This window comes from Adiantum capillus-veneris, chromosome 21, assembly GCF_014529385.1.
Source record: "Adiantum capillus-veneris isolate H3 chromosome 21, ASM1452938v2, whole genome shotgun sequence".
NCBI classification, from domain to species: domain Eukaryota; kingdom Viridiplantae; phylum Streptophyta; class Polypodiopsida; order Polypodiales; family Pteridaceae; genus Adiantum; species Adiantum capillus-veneris.
Genome location: NC_140951.1, coordinates 143,355,979 through 143,379,491, shown reverse-complemented (window position 1 = coordinate 143,379,491; position 23,513 = coordinate 143,355,979). Strand labels below are relative to the sequence as shown.

Sequence of the window (23,513 nt, the reverse complement as noted above, 5' to 3'; positions counted from 1 at the left end):
GGGTGCAAAAGACCTGGAAGATTGATTCTTCAAGAACAACCTTTTCTTGGGTGAGATGGTTTTTCAGAGCCACGTGCTACTTATTAGAATGTAGATTGTCAGATTCTTCTACTTCCAACATGTGTGGAAGGCCAAGAACTACTGAGTTTTCAAAAACACCTTGGAAACAACTAGATTTGATGAGATTACACAAGAAAGCACGGAAGCAATTGTTGCCATAGGGAAACGGATAAACTCTAATGAGTGGAATAGGGCTATTGATATCGCAATGATTGGATGGATTTTTGGGTCCTTGCTTTAGTAGAGGTCCTTTTTCGAAGTGTTGCGGGGTGGCTCCCCTGTCAACCAATGTACCTACAATTGTTGGGAGACATCATGCTCTGCATGAGCATGACTTGTATTTGTCATTTTTGGTTATCCTAATATAATTCACTCACCATTGTGAGTTGCAAAAAAAAAAAGAATGTCCATCATCTTTGTAAGTAACAAAGATAGGCTCTTTAGATTTTATTCTCTATTTCACACATCAAAATATTTCTAATCAAATTTCTAGCTTTTGTTGGAGCTTGTCTTAGTTATCAGATCCTCCATGGCATTGTGGATATTTGCCGTTGGTTATAACTAGGCCCAATGGAGAAAGTTCTTGCTGGATTCTTCTCGCCCTTTGACCACATGATGCATCGGTTGCTACTTGTGCTCAAAAGAGAGGCAAGAGAGAGAGAGAGAGAGAGAGAGAGAGAGAGAGAGAGAGAGAGAGAGAGAGAGAGAGAGAGAGAGAGAGAGAGAGAGAGAGAGAGAGAGAGAGATGATTTGGTAGTGCTCTTGAGGATAAGATGGGCTCGCCATAGCTGTTGTGCCACCCACTTTTCCATGCTAGAATACCATTGAATCTTGAGAGAGAGAGAGAGAGAGAGAGAGAGAGAGAGAGAGAGAGAGAGAGAGAGAGAGAGCATGGGATTACTCTTGCTTTCCATCTTGATCCTTGGGTCACAGCTTCTTCTTCCGTTTTAGGCAAACATTTGTCAGATTCATTTGACCCCTCGGCTCTCAAGGACACCCTTACTCCCAATGTCTCAATCAAAGGTGATCATAAGATCTCACTTGACCCTTTCCTAGTCTAGCCGAGCTCACAATCGTCTAGGAGAGGGCAGTAGTTATATTCTTCATAGGTAGAATCCCACCCATGGCTGAAATAGCTTGTAATATCGACACAGGCTTTTATCATGGAGTAGCGGAAAAGCTCTTTTATTTGGGATTTGGTAAGTTCCAAAAGAACAGAGTTTTGTAAGCCACCTATTTATGAGAATCTCCTATTAATTCCCCCCAACAGTCGATTACACCATCATATGCCCCTACTCAAAGGACCAATCCTCCCTCCCATTAAAACATTGGATATTATATCCGCTCCAATCATGCTTTTGCATTACATCAGCTCAAGATAAAGGGAAGCAGATGGTGGACTCACAAGGATTCATTCATGCCATAAGAACATTTAAGGGAAATTTTTTTCCCTTTGGCTATAGCATCCCAAACTATCTTGAGGCTCTTATGAAGGATATGCTTTTACCAAAAACCTTAGCTGAGGTGGATACATTCATTGAAAAATATGACTCTTAGAAATCCAAAACGGGGGAAGAGGACATATCAGGTAGTCCATATATAGGAAGTGGAACGCAACCTCGACATCCAAACCCAACTAGTCCAATATACTTCTCTATGAAAGTCGCAACATTCAATGTTAAAGGGATTAATCATCCGTCTAGGTTGTGTGCCTTCAACAAGTGGCTTTTTTCTTAGGATTTGGATTTGTGTTTTGTGCAAGAGCATAAATATCACTCTCGAACATCATTAGAGATGCACTACCACACATACACATTTTTTTATGGTGGTCAGCAAGGTAAGTATTTCGGGGTTCTCACTTGTGTTGAGAATACCCTTCAACCCTAATGGGGGGATGGTTATTGGATCCTCCCTTGGATAGATGTTCCATTCTAAGTATTACTTCACCTTGGGGTAGTCTTTTTTTTATCAATACCTAAGTAGACCCATTCCTCGAATAGTAGAGCTAAGATTTGGCATTGGCTTGCCTCCATTCCCTTAGAGAAGGTATTATTTGGAATCGACTTCAACATTGTCACTAATCCGGACCACACTACCTCTCCTGGTACTAAAATTACCAAGTTTAGGCTCACATTTGGATATACCTTCTCCAAGGACTCTCACCTATAGTTCTATCTGCAAGCATTCATATTTTAGTTCCTTTCATTGGTTTAGGCTACTCAAAATGTTGTAGCTCTGGATCAGATTCATGTATACTCATATGGGCTCCCTTGCTCTACCCTTAAATGTAGAATGTCAAAAGATTTGATTGGAGTTAGGAAATGGCAGAATTCTGCATGCCAACTCATTCTACAAAAACTCTAATATAATGTAAATATGACCCTTTTTGCCCAGAGAGAGAGCATGGTATTTACTCTTGCTTTCCATCTTGATCCTTGGTCACAACTTCTTCTTCTATTTTAGGAAAACATTTGTCAGATTCATTCCACCCCATTGCCATGGCCTCGGCTCTCAAGAACACCCTTACTCCCAATGTCGCAATGAAAGGTGATCATAAGATCTTGCTTGACCCTTTCCTAGTGTAGCCTAGCTTGCAATTGTCCAAGAGAGGGTAGTAGTTATATTCTTCATAGGTAGAATCCCACCCATGGCTGACATAACTTCTAATATCAACACAGGCTTTTATAATGGAGTAGTGCATAAGCTCTTTTATTCATGATTTGGTAAGTTCCAAAAGAACAGAGTTTGGTAAGCCACCTATTTATGAGAACTCTCCTATTAATTCCCCCCAACAACCGATTACACCATCGTATACCCCTACTCAAAGGACCAATCCTCCTTCCCATTAAAACATTGGACATCATATCTGCTCCGATCATGCTTCTACATCACATCAGCTCAAGATAAAGGGAGGCAGATGGTGGACTCACAAGGATTCATTCATGCCAGAAGAACATTTAGGGAAATTTTTTTTCCCTGTGGCTATAGCACCCCAAACTATCTTGAGGCTCCTATGAAGGATATGATTTTACCAGAAACCTTAGCTGAGGCGGATACAGTCATTGAAAAATATGACTCTAAGAAATCCAAAACAGGGGAAGAGGACATATCAGGTATTCAACTTGAAGTCCATATACATGAAGTGGAACGCAACTCCGACATCCAAACCCAACTATTTCAAAATACTCCTCTATGAAAGTTGCAACATTCAATGTTAAAGGGATTAATCATCCCTCTAGGTTGTATGCGTTCAACAAGTGGCTTCTTTCTTGGGATTTGGATTTGTGTTTTGTGCAAGAGCATAAATATCACTCTCGAACATCATTAGAGATGCACTACCATGATACACATTTTTTAATGGTGGTCAACAACGTAAGTATTTAGGGGTTCTCACTTATGTTGAGAATACCCTTCAACCCTAATGGGGTGATGGTTATTGGATCCTCCCTTGGGTAGATGTTCCATTCTAAGTATTACTTCACCTTGGGGTAGTATTTTTTTATCAATTCCTATGCAAACCATTCCTCGAAGAGTAGAGCTAAGATTTGGCATTGGCTTGCCTCCACTCCTTTAGAGAAAGGATTATTTGGGATCGACTTCAACACTGTCACTAATCCAGACCACACTACTTCTCCTGGTACTAATATTACCAAGTTTAGGCTCACATTTGGATATACCTTCTCCAAGGACTCTCACCTACAGTTCTATCAGCAATTATTCATAGTTTAGTTCCTTTCACTGGTTTAGGCTACTCAAAATTCTATAGCTCTAGATCAGATTCATGTATACTCATATGGGCTCCCTTGCTCTACCCTTAAATGTAGACTGTCAAAAGATTTGATTGGAGTTGGGCAATGGAAAAATTTTGCATGCCACCTCATTCTACAAAAACTGTAATAAAATATAAATATGACCCTTTTTGCCCAGAGAGAGAGAGAGAGAGAGAGAGAGAGAGAGAGAGAGAGAGAGAGAGATTAAAGGAGTGGGAGATAGAGAGAAATAGAGATAGGGAGGGGTAGCGAGACATAGAAGGGGAATGTGAGAGAGAGAGAGAGAGAGAGAGAGAGAGAGAAGGGGGGGGGAGAAAAAAAAGCTCGTTTGAGAAGCTCACTCCAAAAACTCTTTTTGGAGCAAGCTTTTTGAAGTGATCTTTCTGGAGTGAGATTGTTTTTAGATGTGATCAGTTGGGGAATATCTTAAAAAAACTCATGTTAATTGAGTCGATGTCAATTAACAGAAGCTGTTAAAGGCCCAAGCCTTATGAGTGCACATCTAAGACGAATACAAAGAAGCAATGAAAATTGGAGTTACACATTTCACATTTTTCCAAATGGCCATGTATTGTAATTCCCCAATCTATTTCAAGCCATTGTAATAATTGTAATGTGTTATATGCTTGATGAGAGTTCCAAGTTGTAAAGAACACGTGAGTTAGTATACCTAGGTTGAAGATACACAAAGTTGTGGAGTCTTAAAGGTCTTGGGCTCCCAAACATTGCACATTTTAAACCCTATGATAAGGTATAAAAGCCAATATTTGTAAGAGTTTTGTAAGTTTTGGATAATAAGCATTACGACGTCTCTGCAGAGCACTGTGTACTCTCTTCTTCTCTCCTCAATCTCATAACTCCCTCATGAAGTGTCTGTTTGAAGTGTCGGTTGCTTCATCGTGTTCAGATGTGAAAGCTCTTCATGACATTGTGCTTCTCTCGAAGTAAAACTCTATTTTTGTTGCAACTCACCTCCTTCCAAATCTGCACATAACTCAAGATTTATGTAATAAAATTGCATGTTATGCATAGGAGGGGTTTTGGGGCATCATTGCTAAGCACTAGGGTGCATTCTTGGCTGAAAACAATTAGATCAAATATGCCCTACTGCTATTAATTGCGATTTTGGCAAGTGGTCAAAAGGGGGATTTGAGGGCATGGGCATGTGCGTTTAGATACTGTCTACCCATCCTATAAGTTTTGTCTCATTTGGACTTTGTTTGCTTGGTGAATCTCCCAGATTTTCTTGTAGTAGTGTAACTTTTTTTCAAGGGACCTTGATCTATGATAGCAATAGAGTGCATGTGCCAAATTTCAAGTGATTTGGATTGGTTTTGACTGAGATTGACAACTGTTTTGTATGAGAGAGAGTCTGCATATCATTGAAATTGATGGAAATTTTTGTTGTACTTGTCTAAATTTGTAGAAAATTGATTTGGATCTTATTGTACACACACTCAACTAGGGGGAATCAACAAAATTGAAAAATGATACTTTTTCCCACAGTAACTAATGATCACGATTATTATTTCCTGATAGATAGGGAGTTAGGATTTCATAATTTTTTATCACTAAGGTTACCACACAGATAACCTAAAAATTTTGGAGTCATTTGGACACTGTTTGCTACTAGAAATTGGGTTTTCAGGAATTGAGGTCACAGATTGGTCCTTTGGCTACTTTTGCAAAAGTGATACTAAAAATTTGAAAAACCTTCAAAGTTGGCTCGTAATCTCTTCAGCTAGCAAGAATATACTTATTCTAGCCCCATTCAAGCGGTTGTGCCAGAATTCAGAGAAAGGACACTAAACTAGCTAAGAGTGATCATGCAAGCTACAACTTTTCACACGTACAACCACTACATGTTGGAGGTAATAGAAGTTCAAAAAATTGATCCAAGTGTTTATCCAAAAATCTACACAAGCCAATAAACCATCTAGTTGGTGCATATGCAATCAAGTTCATTATACATGGATTACAGTGGTCGAATCTACATTTGAGAGCCACAAATGGAAGATCCAATAGATCATCCAATAGAAGCAAGTATGATCCGAGAACCAGGCCAAAGGGAGTATAAATATCAAGATGGAGCAGTCTACAACTTGATGCTCAGTGTTTTGAAAAAATATGTTGACAACTTGGCAAGTAGAGAAGCAGAGTCCTCAGAAGATCTTAAATCAAATCAAGCATTAAGAAGTGCCTATCAAATAGAGCAAACAACAACCACAAAATCTATTGAGCAGAGAATATCATCAAAGCCAAAAGTAAAGAAGAACAAGGTTACACACAACCAAGAAGCAATAGTGTTGACGACTGAACATGAGAAAGCTATACCACTTTTGTATTATTCAGTTTTGATGAGAAGCAAGATATTTTGTAAGGGTTAAGAGATCATTTTTGGTGGGAATGAACCTCTAAGGAGGATTGTATATAAGCCAAATTTTTTAACCCTAAAATAAATTTGAAATTAATCAAACTATTGCGTTCACTATGCCGTGTCTGTGTAGCTGAGAGGCTGAGAGAGAGAGAGAGAGAGAGAGAGAGAGAGAGAGAGAGAGAGAGAGAGAGAGAGAGAGAGAGAGAGAGAGAGAGAGAGAGAGAGAGAGGGAGGGAGGGAGGTAGGTCTTATTGCTTCGTTACGCATGCTATGGAGTAGCTATTGTGAAGCTAAATCTACCAATAAATTAGCAACGACAAGGGATATACTCCAATGCCAAGCTTGCAAAGTTTTGGCTCCCTCGCGAGGTGAGCTCTCGCGAGCTTCCGATTGGGTTATCTTGCAAACCGTGTGCCTATTTTACGAGTTCTTTATATCAATGGGTTCACAATGAGTAGAACTACATGTTAGGACCATACATGATGAGAAACAGATACATGTATTACACTTTCTGTCTCCATACATGTTTGCTACACGAAGTGGTTAGAGGCAGGGTGTCTGGTTAGAGTCCATAGGGTAGTTACCTCAGTTGAGTTGCATTTATGAGCACATAGTCCAAGTTTGATTTCCTCAAGTAGTGATTGTCTTAGAAGGTCAAGTAGATGATTGACAACCATCCACTTGTTTCCATAAGCCTACAGGTCAAGCTTTGTCCTTGGCTGACATTTAGCTTGTTGGCCTTGTACTTGCTGTGCTAGCATTTTCTTGTGGCATATCTACCAATGTTGGTGCCGTTGCTGGGGATGAGAGCCCTAGGTAGGTGACCTTTAGACTAGTCCTACGAGGTGAAAGTCCCTCTGGTTTGCCAGAGACTTGTAATTTGATATTAGGTAGGATGCGAGAGTTGGACTCTTGAGATCTAGGAAAGATGCTAGGGAGCGTATGACTCACCTAGATTTTCTACCATAGGTAGTCTTAGTTGTGTTTTAGTGTTTTAATGTAGATGGTGGATGAGTGATTTGTGAGGTGATAAAAATGATAGCTAGTCCATGTGAGACAATGAAGCGTTTTTCTAATCATAAGTGCAACACCTCATATGATGTGTAGGAGTAGTTGTAGATAGAGCTATCCATCATAGAATGATTTTCTTGTATACGTGTGTGCATTTGCAATCTTTGAAAAGTTGATTCTTGGGATAAAAATACAATAAACAAGCTTTAGTGGATAACTGTACATGATTGAATGATGCCAAGTGCATAAGAAAGCATATGCAAGAGATTTGTTGAGGAAATTTGCAATTCTACAACTTCAAACATCATACACATATGATGTCTTGAGGGCTAGCAGAAGACCGAATTTCCTTAACTTGGAGACTTGGGGATGCTTGGGGATAAATTCTAGCCAAAAATCTATTAGCAGACATCATACGTGTATGATGTTTGAGAAGTGAATCAGGCAAACAAAGTGAACTTTATACTTTACACCCATCTTTAGCAAGTTGTGTTGAGCACATACACCAAGTTTCATTTCAATTGAACATATAGATTGACTATTGAGAGTATTTTACTCTTTTGGGGAGATTCTTGGTCAAAAAAGTGGTGGATTTGTGCAAATTTGACTTCAAAAATTTGATGTGAGCACATGTGCATGTTGTATACATCAAGAAGTACCTTGGGTAAAAACAAAATTCCATTTTGACCAGAGAGACTTCATATGCGTATGATGTCTTTAAGACTAGATTGGGAGCCAAGTGATAAATCTGTGTGCACCCTTGTGATCTAGAGCAATTAAGAAGCAAATAGGAAAAATTCCATTGAATTTGAAGCATTTTTGGCTTGTAAAAGCTAAGCGATGGATCCAAGTAAAGTGAATGCTTGAATTGATCAGATCTAGCACAAAAAGTGTTGAAATTGAGTTTTGAAAAGTGCTAGGAGTTGCTTGTGTGGTGGAAGACCTCTAGAGTGAGGTTCAATTCATTTGGACCAGATAAACATCATATACATATGATGTCTGCATGGAATTTTTAGGAACTAAAGCTGACATCAGAGTAAACCAGGGTGTTTAGCACCACGAAACAAGCGTAGAGACCTAATTTCACCCAATTTGGAGCATCTTTCTCTTAGATAACCTCCTAGAGAATCTCACAACAACCAAGACAAAATTAGGAGTGATAGACCTGCCAAGGGATGTCAGAATAACAAAGTAGAACTTGGGGTGAATAGAACATATCAAGGAGAGTCTAAACTTGAAGTTTGGCCCAATTTTGAGCTTAGAGACATCATACGCATATGACGTCTCATGGATAGGAGCAAGATAGAGATTTTAACCAGCACAGAGCCTTCCTTGTGACCCTAGGACCCCATCTGTTCTTTCATATTAGCCCTGCCTATTCTGTCATACCAGTGCATAAAGGGAATTCATACATTATATATAGCTGTCTAGTTGAGATTAACTCTCTACTTATATCGATCAACATCATAGAGCACTTAAGTGAGAATCACTAGGTTGACAAAGGATTGTAGAGTTAAAGTTTTGTACAGATAGCCATAACCAAGGATCCTACAAGTTGATGATCATTTCGGAGTGCAAAGTACTTTACAAGTTGGGGAAGCGGTTTGAAAGCAAATAAGAGCAAAGAGTAGCTATAAACTAATGTCTAAGTTAAAAGCTTTGGGTTAATAGTTGTGTGGTGTGAAAGATTTGATGAATTTGACATATGGTAGGTGTCTTCAAAGAGACCGAAGAGTGGTAAGAGATCAGGTTAGCTTAGTGTCGACCGAAGAGAGTGTAAACCAAGCAAGGATAGGTCCGCTAGCACCAATCGTAGAGAGGGCAGTGATACTGACACCTCTTCTGAAGGATCTTATCAGTAGATGGCTAACCAATAACTTGGAGGTTTCCAACATCAAGAGACTATGGGGGGTAGCACTCTCAACATACCAAAATACACGGCAATCTTCCTAAAGGAAACAAATACCCATGGAGTCCTAATGTATGATGATATTTGAGGACATCAATGTATCTGTATTAAAGAACGGCTGACAAGAATAATGGCAGTAATCATGGTAATCGGAGATGGTGATAGGTTTCACGGTGAGGGGGGAAACCACTTTCTCTTTGTCAAAGACCCAAAAAATTACAAGCAACCAAGAAAATTACAATTGGTATGGAGACAACGTAGAAAAAGGGAAGATGGTTATGGAGACCCGAGAATTACCTCCTAAACTCACTCTTTCTGGATCCTTATACAATCATGACAAGAGAATAGCAAGAATGGCTAAAATTTAGGAAAATATTGGGATTTACAAGCACGAGGAGGGAAGAGTCACCTCTTACTACCAGTGCATGGAACCCCATGTGAATGAATTAATCATAGACAAAGTCATGTACTTGTTTTTGTATGATTTGTAATTGGAACCCATATTATTTTTGTCGATAAGTATGGACGAGAATACAAACCAATTCACTCAGAAGATGTAGGAAGAGTAATAGCTCCAGAACTATTGGCGCAGGCTTTAGAAGAGAAGCAAAATCCCATAGAAACCCCTAGCAAGTCTACAAATACCTTCTCAGATGATTACGACACCACATCACAATCAAATAAATAGCCATTGTCAAGCCCTCAAAACTCACAAACATTGCTGCTATCATTTCAAACATGGCTCAAGCAATTTGCAACACCAGACCTGAACACAGAAGGGGTGGATATCATGCCATGTCAAGGATAGAAGCACCACCAAAATCACCACTCCATCAGCAATACCAGGATGAGAGTAGAACGAGAATTCCAAATCCGACCACGAATGAAGCACCACATCAAGAACAAGAACAAGAAGAAAGGGTCCGAGCAGAGGAATGACCATTTGCTAGAACAATCAGGAATTATGGATTAGGAGCATCCCTAGGGGAGGACCATGTTTTCTATCCTAGGCTAGAAAGGGCTCATAGAGCAGGAATGTGGGATCCTATGCTAGAATAATGGATCATCGAACCTTCTCAAGTCCAAAAATGGGTTAACAAGAAATATTATGGAAATAGGGATCCAAGGGATCACGTGGCAACATTTGTGCGCGTTATTAGAGCTGAGGAAGTCATAGACTTTCCCATGCAATTTGCAAGATCTGGGTTAACTCTAGAGGAGGATGCTGCCACCTGGTTTGATTCCATTGAACGTAGAGATTTTGAGTGAATGGAGGAATTATCTCAAAGAGAGATAGCTCATAATATGGTCTTACAAATCCATAATTCAAGCAAAAAGAAGGAGAATCGGTTAGAAAATCAGCCTTACCACTAAAATGCTACGTAAAATTTTGCCATGTGAAAGATTTACCAACACAATCCAGAATCATGTTGATATTTATCCAAGGATTGAGGAATGCGGAGCTTCAGAAGGATTTGCATATGAAGGGGAGCACAACTCTAAACAAGTTGACCAAAGAAGCTCTATACCTAGTAGACAATTGTGTTATCTATAAGGAAGGTGACTATAAGGATTTGACTGATGATTTTTCATCACAACAAAGTGGATCTAAGTCCACAAAATCAGCACAAAATAACAAGATAGTTGTAACTCAGGAGCAACTTTATTGAAGAAGTGCTCAAAAGGATAAGCCCATTTTCTAAGCCCTAAGCAAAGCAACCCAAGTGGTGTGCCATAGAGAAAAAATAGACTATTCATGGGAGGAAAGAGTGTTATTACAACAAGGGATATGTGAGAGAGCGACAATATGCCCCACTAGCCCAGGTAGTACCTCCTCAAGTGCCACCAATGCCTAGGTATACATCAGGAAATTTTCTCTAGGACCAGTAGGGGTTGAACGACCACAGCTAGTTTTGGGGTAACAACAACCTCTTCCCAGAAGCAAGACTAGTAGGCGTTAGGTATTGCACCAAATGTGGAAGAACCAAAGGAACAAGCCTTAGTGCTTGTGCCTGCATATTACAAAGATCTAAGTGGATATGTGACTAGTCCAACATATTATCCATCCAAAGAGCCAAAAGGACCGAAACCTTAAAACATGATTGAAAATGTTGGACCACCAACAACAGCTCATGCTGCAGGAGAAGGTAGATACAGTTTGGACGAATGCACATTGCTGCTCATAGCCAATGGTGGCTTAGAATGACAAAGGCTTTCCTATCAATAGAGAGTGGCTCCAAGAGCACCTTGACAACAATTAGGACCATGCTACAAGTGTGACAGCGACCACCTGATGAAAGACTGTTCTCATACGGAGAGCATTAGAGTGAATGTATATTGTCCAGATTGTGGCATTACTCATTTGATTAATAACTGTTTAAAAAACCCAAACAAAATGGTGAAAACAACATTGAACATGTTAGAGACAATCCCGTCAAGTAGTGGTTCTGAAAATGAAATCGTGATACCTATATAGGTTGTCACAAGGGCGCAAGCTCAAAAAGCAATGGAAGAACCAATAATCGAGGAACCAACAATCCCGTCAAGTAGTGGTTCTGAAAATGAAATGGTGATACCTATATAGGTTTTCACAAGGGCGCAAGCTCAAAAAGCAATGGAAGAACCAATAATCAAGGAACCAAGAACAAATGCACTTGGTCTTGAACGGAAAAGTCATCACACACTTGGAAGGCTAGGAAATCACACATGAAAACTAGGAAGGAATGAGAACAAACTACCTTAGCAGAAGAGTTGAAACAAACCAAGGAAAAACTGAGAAAACTAGAACGTGAAGTCAACAAATGAAAGGAGACCCTTGACGTAGAGCCAAAGAAAAATGGGGAACCAAAAGGTGCAAGCTCAAGAAGATCTGCACTAGTAGAAAGAGTGAATGAACCTCTAGACGCAACTTTGGAAGCATATGAGGCACGGCTTAAAAATAACTAGACCCAAGAACAAAGATGGATGATGTACCCATATGCTGAGTTGGAAAAGCAAAGGCTAGAGATGTGTCAAAAGATGATCCAAATAGCCCAAGCTTTGTTAGAGCCACCGGTGGGAAAACGCAAGGGTTGGATAGAGATTCCAGCTCCAACACTAGTGTTCCCACCAAGACATGAGCTTGAAAGGATAGATTTCATTCCCACAACCGAGCTAGAACCCCCAAAGTTAATTTAAAAGCCAAGGGTAGTGATGAATACCACATATAAGGCATCTAAGGGTTTCCATCCTATCATACATGAGGCATACAGAGAAGATGGGGGCTTAGATGAGCTTTGGAGACAAATACAAGAAGAAAAAAGGAAAATGAGTTGAGCCAGGGGTTAACCAAACCAGTAAGGGGAGGCATGACCTTCTTCCACCTATTGAGGATTTGAGGCAGGATCTCAAGAAAACCTAGAAATTTGCGCATATTGGGGGGATAGAGGATTTGTAAGATCTTTAGAGAGCCAACCTTATTCTCTGAGAACCTTACCCTCTTACATGGGAGAATATGAAGCGAAGTCGGATGTGAAGGCGGTTCCATCACAAAGACTCTCTTCAAGAAAGGTGACGGACTCTAAAGGATTGATAAACATATTGTCTATATCAATGACTTGCACCATTACGCTAATTGAGCTTCTCCAAATATGGCCAAACATGTGGGAAACAATTGGAAAATTCTTAGAGAAGTTTGGGGTAAAAGATCCAACATCATAGATACACGAAGGGATCAGGGAGTTGGAAAAGCCTCAGATAAACACGCGACCAATACCCTTAAATAAGGTAGGACAGTATTGTGAAGGCAAGGATGGAAATACTATGCTTCTTCTTGCGTTCCAAGGTATTACAACCATGGCAATTTTGGACAGTGGGGATGATGTGGCGATTGCAACCAAAGAGATATGGAAGAAATGGGGAAAAACTAGCTCTATATCCACAAGGGTAAAATTTCAATTAGCATAGACGGGTATATAAAGAAACCCTTAGGACTTCTAGAGAAGGTAATTGTTACTCCTTGCAACATTGAGTGTGGGCATACCTTTGCTATAATGGATTTTGGCAAGAAGAACAACTACGACATAAACTTGGACGACCATTCATGCGACAACTGAAGATGGTCCAAGAGTAGGGTTATGATCATATATACCTCAGGCACATGGAAACCACAACACGCATAAACCTTAAAGACCATAGTTATAAAGATGTGAACCAAACCCGATTGAGGAGTTTGATTCAATTACATTAGCAGGATCTGAGCTTCCAGCTTGGTTAGGTAAGCCAAAGAAGCTATGGATGTGTGGAGCATCTCATTGCCGAAGCTTAAAACGAGAAGAGTGTATTCTGGAAAGGGACATTGAAGATAAAGAATACATTTTTGAACCCTTCCCTGAAGAAATTCTAGAACCTTTAGAATGGACGCATATTCTAGCTATCCTAGATGTGTGTAGTATTTTGGATGCTCCCACAACAAAGTTCTGCAACAAAGATGGCTATGACGTGGTTCCATACTATATGGTGAGTGTAATAAATGGGAAAGAGGTGGATACTGTCTCTAAATAGCCCAAAAAATACAAATTGGTGAAAGTAGGCGAAAGGGAGTTGTTCTACAACTCACTAGAACATCTTGAGCGAGATGAGGACGCAGATAATGAATGCTATGACAACCCAAGTGAACCAGAGGAAATGATAGCAGATGTTAGGCTCTATGAGTTTCCAAATAAAAAACGTAGATGTCAACAACTCTATAAGGGTAAGAGAGTTGAACACAAGTTTAGAGAGAATTTGATGCCTAGAATAAGGGGACTAGACGAGCTTGGAGAAACTAAATGGACTAAAGTTGAGAGAAAGAAGAAATACAGAGAGCTCAAAAAAACTCTAAGGTAAGTGTGGACAACTGAAATCAAGAGCGATGAATAAGAGGATAAGAAAAATGACGACAAAATGATTGTGCCTTCCCACTACAAGAAATTCATAGTCCAAGACAGAAAGGTAGTGATGACACATTCCATACGGGAGCAAAAAGACAAGGATTCTGATGATGGGCCAAAAGACGCGAATAAGATAGATTTGGCAAAGTTAGGAGAAGAGCTAAGGCCGGTCTACATAGAAATTGATACGATTCCAGATGAAGAGGAGCAACTCATAAGCCTTCTCAAAGAGTACAAGGACGTGTTGCATGGTCATATAAAGACTTAAAGGGAGTATATCTGATAATATGCCAATACACAATCCCATTGAAACCTGATGCAAAGCCTAGATGATAGAGTCCATACACGTACACGTACAATGACACGTTTGCTAAGCGCATCAAGGAAGAGATTGATAAACTAAAGGAAGTTGAGTTCGTCTATGAGATAGAACACACCGACTGGGTATCTCTAATTGTGGTAGTTTCCAAGAATAATGGTAAACTTTGAGTGTGTGTCAATCTAAAGAAGGTTAATGCAGCCACAATAAGGGATAATTATCCCTTATCTATCACTGACCATGTCTTGGAATGAGTGGTAGGCAAGCGGGCGTATCCCTTCTTAAATGGATTCTCTGGCTACAACAAGCTTACAATCGCTCCTGAAGATCAATATAAGATGGCATTTGCAACTGAGTGGGGTATATATGCATATAGAGTAATGCCGTTTGGATTGACCAATGCCCCAAGAACATTCCAAAGATTAATGGCACATGCTTTTAAAGAATACTTGAGAATATTCTTGGAGATTTATATGGATGATCTATGTGTACACTCTTTCTTGAGAGTTGAACATACAAAACACCTCAAAAAAGTATTTGAGAAGTGCAAGATGTATAGGATCTGCTTTAACCCAAAAAAAAATTGTATTCATGGCTAGACAAGGTAGATTATTGGGATATATTGTCTCATAAAATGGCATATCTATAGAATTGGATAAGATAAAAGTGATTGTAGAGATGCCCATACCAAAAACGCAAAGCGGGTACAATGCTTTATGGGACACTGTGGCTATTACAAAAGGTTTATACACATGTATGCGGTCATTGCCCAACCCCCATATATACTTATAATAGCCTTTGTGTGGACAAATGAGTGCGAGATTTCATTCAAAAAATTGAAGAAAGCACTCATATCCGCTCCAATGTTAAAAGCACCAGATTGAGGAAATATCATTCATGTTCATATTGATGCTTTGGCATTTGCTATTGGATGCATCTTGGCTCAGCAAGGAGATGAGGTGGTGCAACAACAACTAGCAGACTTAAGACAAGAGGTAGAGCGGACACGGGGGACTCAGATCCAAGCGACTCTAGAGTCAATGCCTAGCAAGAACCTATGGAGCTCCCATAAAGTTTAGAAGAACTCGTATTGGCGGAGATACCTCCACAAATCCAAGAAGAAGGACAGGTGCTAACTACAGAAGAAGAGGTCCCCCCTTCTCTATTGGCTAACAAAACCTTACAACTCTAATTGAAGTATAATCCTCTCTGTTAACATTGTCACTTATAGCTCCAATGAGACTCATGGATTTTCTTATATGATATAGCTCTTTGGCTTCAGAGACTATTCTACTCTCATCAACTTGATGAGATAGTAGGCCCATACTCAATGGGCCTACTACCAACTCATTGAGTATGGTTCCTGGGTTAGGGTGAGTGCACGCAGACACGCACACACACACGTCACTTTCATATGTTGCTTATTGTGTTGATAATGAATATTTACTGATATTTAACACTACATGGATGGTGGGTATAAGTTAAAAAGGTTTTGAGTAGGACATGGATAACAATTGATAGGTTTTTTGACACATGTAATACGTATTCAAGGCTAACAGATCTATTGTCTTGTTTATATGGATGCAAGTGAGGGCTCTATCTTTACTTAGGATCTTTTTCGCTAAATTATTGTCCATCACTATTGAACCTGGCCTCTTTCACTTCACAATAAGTTGTTCTTGACTATCTTATGTACAAAAAACTAGAATAATACCTCATTCTCACTATGATGTAAAAAAATGAATCAAAGATAATCATTGTCCTTTGTCTAAATCTAGTTGTCTTTTGAACTGTTATGTTCTTTTGTGTAAGTATAATTCTAAAAACAACAAAACAAACAAACCCTACTTTGAGCTCTCCCAAGATCCCTCTTCTCTCTCTACACTAATCATTATGTATTGCACTCTATGTTCCTTGTGTTGTTGAGCTCACTCACAGCTCTAATTCTCTCTGTACACAACCTTAATCCATTGAAGCCTTAGTTTGCAGAGTAGAGGGAGCTCTTGCTACGTAGAGGGAGCACTCATGTGGACATGGGAGGAGAAGAGATGCCATTACCATAGCTTTGATACCACAAGTGAGTGCGTATGGAGCATGTATGCGATGAGTGCAGGAAGGAGAAGACACACATGTGGTGGAGGAAAGGATGAGAAGAAATACTCATCCACTCCTTATTGTTCCATAAAACCAATAAGTGCATTATGTTAGTGATGGGTTAGTGGGTGTCCATTCTAGATGGACTAAAACCCCAACACTCAAGCATTTGTGGTCATTGTTTGTGAGAAATGTTTGACCCACTCACGTGGCGACACTAGGCTTTGGCTTTGCCAGCATAGGGGTAGAAGCTTGAATAATTGGTGACCTCTAGCTTGGTGAATACAACTCTAATCTAGTCAGGATTTTCTTAGAGAAGTTTGCAAATACATTCCCCCCAGAGGGTCCACTCTTTATAAAAAAGGATATGCCACCTGCAAGAAAATAGTCTTAGAAAACCCCCTATTTACAAATAGTTTAAGGTAACTATCCACCCGCCTAGAAGAGCTATTTGTGAAAGAAATTAGCATACCCCTATCTTACAAATAAATTTGTGTATAGTGTGCAATGTATGTTACAACTATTTTAAGGTAACTATCACCCCACCTAGAAGAGCTGATGTGAAAGAAATTAGCATACCCCTATCTTACAAATAAATTTTTGTATGGTTTGCAATGTATGTTACCGGTAGAATTCATAGAGCGAAGATATGTTTCTCTCCTTTCAATGTATCTCTCTTTTCTTCTTCTCCTTTTCCTCTCCCCCTTGAGTGAGACTTATATCCCACCCCCTACTTATAAGTTTAGAAGAGAAATTACTAAGGGCATACCCCTAACTTATATGTTTATCTAGCCTTTTGAAAACTTCCCCTCCTCTATATTCACATGATGTGATAACTCTTTGATGGTTGATTCGGTAGGACTCCTCCTTTCATAATTTGCTCCATATTTGATTTGATGGGTTGAGTCCCCCTAGAATTAATATTCTCATCCAACGGTTGCTTCCTTGGGGAGGTACTATGCAAGATGGCACCCCCCTTCCTATAGGTGATGACACTATCTTGAATGATAGGAGGGTCTAGCTCTACTATATTCTCCAAATTTGTAGCATGGCTGTAATTGGCTTGACTAATTTGAAGCTTGAGTTGCAATTGCACAATGGTTGATGGAAATTTCTTTGGCTCTTTTACCTTGATTTGGCTCTACACTTTCAAGTAGATAGAATCACATCTCATCCACATTGATGCCTCCATGGTGTGACAAGCTGATCGATCAAGTGCCACTTTGTAAGCATTGCCCATGATACCCATGTACATGATGGTTCTAGTGATGGGATCTCACTCAAGCTTGATGTGGCATAAAAAGAGGATACATCTTCTCATCTGTCTTCCTCACCACTTGGAACTCAAATCCAAGTTTATGTTTATACCTATACTCCAATGGAGGGTTGCTAAACACGAAGTTGAGTGCAAGCATTTTCTCATCATTATCTAATGTCTTGTTGTTCTTTGGTTTCTCTACACTCTTGTTCTTTGGCTAGGGTTTTCCAAGAGCTTATTTTATAGATGGCAACTTTTCTAGTTCATTGAGTATCAACGATGATGCTGACTAAGCTCTAAAGAGGACGCGTTGTATCTTGTATATAGAAAATCCACATTCAACTTGGGGTTCACTTGGCAATCTTTCCAATATTTTGTGTGGGATGGAAACTCTTTTCCACTTTGGGTTAAGGTCATTCTCTGGAGGTTATGGGGACAATGAGAAGTACTTCTCAATGTTTACAAGGGATCCAAGTGTGTTTCCAGCCAAGGGATCATGGTTTGGCACTATCTCCTTGTTCATCAGTCTTATAAACTAGATTTGGCATGAGGCTTATTGTCAATAGCTTCATTGGCATTGCATGCCTAGCACTAGGTTGGGGCATTTTGATGGGTGGTGAAGCTTGGCTAACTATGCTCAATGTGAGCAAGTAGAGGGCTCCATCCATTTCTCTATACACTCTAGGCCATGGTAGTGATCTAATATCATTGCTTGGGTTTTGGCCTTTGAGTTCCCTATGGTAGAATGGATCTTTATCATCCATGTAGGTGAAAGATTCTAATACTATTGGTCATAGTCTTGAGAGTAGCAATCTAAGATTGCAATTTCACATAGTGAAATGTGTGTCAACAATGATCGAGGAACAACTAGCTCCTCGTAGTGGTTTTTGAGTCATGAACTTGATATGTTGTAAGGTAAAAATTTGAGTGACTTCTTTTACAGATAGTAAGTTTCATTCAAGTTCAAATGCTCACTTTACATCATTTGACAAAATTCTCTTTAGTTTTAGTGGTTTTGCTAAACCTCACAAGTGTCCTTGATATACTTCAAAGAGTATGCAAGAGTATACTCACTTACAGCTTGGGATCCAAGAATTCTTGATGTATGAAAAGCCACCTGAAAACAAGTTGGTGGGTTCAACTACATGCCTATTATCTGTATTTTCCTTGCCCAACCCCTAAATCGTTCAATCTTTGAGTTCCATCTAGAACTCTTTATGTCCAAGCAATGCTTGTGCTATAGGGGGTATGTATAAAAATTTTGATTTAGAGACCCACATTGATAACATTTGTTGGCACTACCTTTCGGAAGAAAGGGAGGGTGTATGACAAGGGAATTTCAACCCCATCTACAATGGAACACCCTTCAAATTTTCAAAGGTATGTTTTTTAAAAAATATATGGCCTCTCTTATTCTTCTTCTTCTTCCTCTCTCTCTCTCTCTCTCTCTCTCTCTCTCTCTCTCTCTCTCTCTCTCTCTCTCTCTCTCTCTCTCTCTCTCTCTCTCTCTCTCTCTCTCTCTCTCTCACACACACACACACACACACACACACACACACACACACACACACACACGCACATAATTTCAAAATGTAGATGTATGGCATGATGGCACATTTCTAAGTTTCCTTAAGACCTCCCCACGTGCCATTCAGGCAATTGGCAATAATGCAACTATACTTTTCTCTCTCTCTCTCTCTCTCTCTCTCTCTCTCTCTCTCTCTCTCTCTCTCTCTCTCTCTCTCTCTATCTATCTATCTATCTATCTATCTATTTATTTATCTATCTATCTATCTACACATTCATTGAGATAGACACCCCATGCTTATAAATTCTTAAATCTAGTTTCTCCTGAACAAATACACTATGGTATGCGTACATGGTCTTAAAATTGAAGTTAGAACTAATTGTTAGTCAAGTTAGTTCTACTAGTTAGGCTAACTTGCATATTTGAATAAGTTAGTGGGCTAACTGCCATCACTACCTAGCTGAGACTACCTAGGTGGGACCTAACTAACTCATAGCCTAACTAGATCACAAAGGAAACCTAACTAGGTTAGGCTAAGGTTATACCCTAAACAACAAATGAACTAGGCATTAATGTCTTTTGACGTGGGGACTAGGGATGCAATAAACCCAAAGGCATATACCCTAGGCCAACTTTAAGATAGAATCCTTTTGCAGGGGTGATGACCTCGTCTATTAAAGATAGGCTAGCGGCCCAGTTATAATGGCTTTATTATGATTGAAATCGATGATAGATGCCTCAAAATTTGTGAGGCAGTCCACCTTCATTGCATAGTACAGAGGCTTGATCTATGACATCTTTGATGCAGAGTAAGATACTCTAAGCAAGAGGAGCAGTACTTAAAGGTGAGCTCATTACTTTGTGCTCACTTAGTTTCCATTTCAATATTTCCTAAACAACAACTACTTGGTATGTGAGCATAGCAAGGCCTTTCTTTATGTTAGAGCTTTGCTAAGTAAGAGATCAATTAAGAGTAATTCATTATCCTTACACCTCCTTCTTCTCTATGTGAGAGGGTAAGTAGGATCTACCAACACTAAACTTGGAAGTTTCAAACCATGATGTCATGGCATTGAACAAAGCAACTGGACCATTTGAGGTACCATAGCATTTAAATTATGGTTAACCTCTTCACTAAGGTATGGAGTAGTGACTAATCTCAGGAAATAGGCATGCATGGTCTATGCATGGTACCTATTAGTACAAGGGTACCACGGTAGATGCATGGTTTAGCTAGGATGAATGTAGTTATCAAAGAAATCCGGTGAGATTAACCTATCTCAAAAGTACTAATATACTCATCCTTGGTAGATTCTTCCACTTTTTACAACATTCTCCTCTTTTAGTAGAAGTGAGGATGATGTGGATGACAACTAGAGTCACCCCAGCTACTTGTAATGTTGTTTGGAAACTAATCATTTTTTATTGTTTTCTTGTTGTGGATGTAGGTAAGGGTGCTCTCTCTCAGGCTTTGCTAATGGAAGGATGTGTTGTCACTTTCTCCTTTTCTCTAACAGGACCCCAAAGTAACTAAGATCTAGCATGAAAATTTGACAAATGTATCTTTTAGCATGAATGACTAAATAAGATGTGGCTGTATGGTGCGATGGCGTCTCTATAATTTTTTGAAGACTCCCGACGCCATCTGGACAATTTGTAATGATGCAACTTTACTTCTCTCTCTCTCTCTCTCTCTCTCTCTCTCTCTCTCTCTCTCTCTCTCTCTCTCTCTCTCTCTCTCTCTCTCTCTCTCTCTCTCTCTCTCTCTCTCTCTAGTACGACCCCAGAGCAACTAAGATCTAGCATGCATAGTAGACAAATATATCTTTAGTGTGAATCACTAAATAGATATTTCTACTTGAAATGGATGTTGTGGTCTATGGTTCTTGAATTTTTTATGAAGTCTCATGTGCTATTTTAACCAATGTATAGAAGAAACTCTCTGTCCTATGTACATGGGTGGGCAATGGCACACAGTGCACTAGAACCTGGGCTACAATACTTATTCCATAGATATCTAGTTCATCTAGATATCCTTGGATGAGGGAACGCCACACAACCATTATGACTCTGTTTAGGTTGGTTTAAGGATGGTCTCCCTTCCAAATTTACTTACCTAGTTTATTTGATGTCTTCAGAAGGCCTTGATATCTGCTGGACTTGACCTTTCAAACTAGCCCCTCTCACCTGCCTCCATTCTTGTGATAAAAATGATCTCTAAATATGAGGCAATACTCCTCTTGAATGATAGCTCAAAATTGTTGGAGAATTCCTTAGATGACTCTATCACACACTTACTTTCCTTCAGTGATTGAGTCTTGGTGCTAGCCAACCTTGATGCAAATGAGAAGGAAGATCTCAAATATCTACAAAGTAGGATTGACAACCTGGCAACCACGGAACAGGGGCACAAAGATGACTTGGTGTAGTTTTCCTCCTTAGGTGTGCTCAGCTTTCCAACTACCTCAAGAAGGTATGCAGGCTTACAACAGGTTTTGCCCTCTCTCAAACCCCTGTATCAGAGAAAATCCCCATAGGATTGTCCTTTCACAATCCACTAGTTATGGAAGTAGTCAAAGGGTTTCAATCAAGACTTTGCTCTACCAATAAAGAGTCTTTGATGGACCTAGTCCCTAGGGTCTCTAAGATCTTCCCTTTCTGCCATCAAGACAGATTGAAATATAAGGTAGGGCACATCAACAACATTTGTGGGAACTTCAAATAAAGCCTTTATGGCCCCTATTTCCATAGATACTTGGATATACCTTGCAGGATTCCCAACTTCCCCTAGTGAAGATTGCAAGTTGGACATTATCAAAGGAGAGCAATACTTGGACAAAGGGGAATTGATCAAGGCTTCTTTTAGTATGAATTTTTGAACTATAAAATATGTGCAATAATGGCAGGCATCTATGCTCGTACAAAAGGTACCATGACCTTTGACATACAAAATAGTGAGTTCTACTACAGAGCAACTTGGAACATTTATAGGCCATACATCAAGTGCGCTTGCGAAGCACTGGATCCCAAATAAAACTGTGAAAGAAAAATTATTTGGTTAGACCACTCAATATGGTACATCTTGAACCACATATCTGACCTCTTTCCAACTCAGGCAAAGAAATACTACCTCCCCTTGATCTGTTCTTGGCTGGGTGGGAGCTTGTTAGGGCACAAATAGCATATTTACACTTCAGGACTTCTATGTATAACACTTTGAATGAGCTAAAAAATGATGATCTTGGGCTCTTTTTCTCGAATCTCAGCACAGCTAAAGGGATAAAAAATATACTTTCACTTCTCAAGCCCTCCTTAGACCTTGAAGACTCCCCTCTCGAAAGAAACCACTGCTATCTAGTGTAAAATCTTAGGCTGTCACTTCCTTTTTGACCCCCTCTCCTCTTCCTGACTTCTTAGAGGGAAAAGGGAAATCTAGAAACTTTGTAGAGGAAGAGGAAAAAGCCTCCCAGTTCGCCAAATGTTTAACTTTTGATCCTTTATAATTTTCAAATGAGTGCTACACCTACTGAAAAGCGGGTTTAGCTAAAAGTGGACAAGAATGTAGCAAGGCTTGTTCACTGCCTTTTTGTTAACAAAATTTTGGATTTCTTTCCTCCCATATCAATTTTCAAACATGTTTTTAAAACTATCTTTGGAAGTGACAGTATGTTGTAGTACATCACGATTGAATGGAAGTACGATCCACCACTGAAGAACTTTGTCTACTCTACTGAATTCCTCACTTCTGAGCTTACCCCTAGATATAATTGCTTTCAATTCAAGCAATTTCGTAAAGAATTTGGTCAATTTGGATGGCATGTATGCACTAACAATTTGAATATTGTCTCTGATAAGGAGGTGAAAGAACTGCTCACTTTTGAGTTGAACCATATCCCCACCCAACCATTGAATTAACAATTGGACATTGCCTCACTACTTGATCACTTGGCTGACATAGCCAATGTCCTAACATTGGACAATCTAACCTTTAACAAATTGTTTGATAGTTTGTTTTCACATTTTTAGACATGCATTAGAATGATGCCACCAGCTTGGTTAAGTAATGAGACTTCATGGCTCTCACCCTCTGTTTTACAAAGGCTTTTTAACTTAAAACAGGACTGGTTCATTGTTGGATTAGACAAAGCACCACACATCCCTACTATCATTTGCAAACAGCTTGCAAAAATTGCTGCTTTGGGATGACTTGATGGACCAGAATTTATCAAGACAGACATGACTACCAATGAGGTAATTGAATTTCTTCAAGGAGTACT

The 23,513-nt window shown here is 39.5% G+C and overlaps 1 protein-coding gene across 1 annotated transcript in view; it reads left to right on the top strand.

Moving 5' to 3' along the window:
- LOC147431866 (uncharacterized) overlaps positions 1-23,513 on the top strand; it is a 427,705-nt gene that overhangs the window by 161,524 nt on the left and 242,668 nt on the right. The window contains exon 5 of the mRNA XM_086494336.1: positions 2,275-2,310. Within this exon, the coding sequence (XP_086350462.1) occupies positions 2,275-2,310 (36 nt within the window). The remainder of the gene's footprint in view (positions 1-2,274; positions 2,311-23,513) is intronic.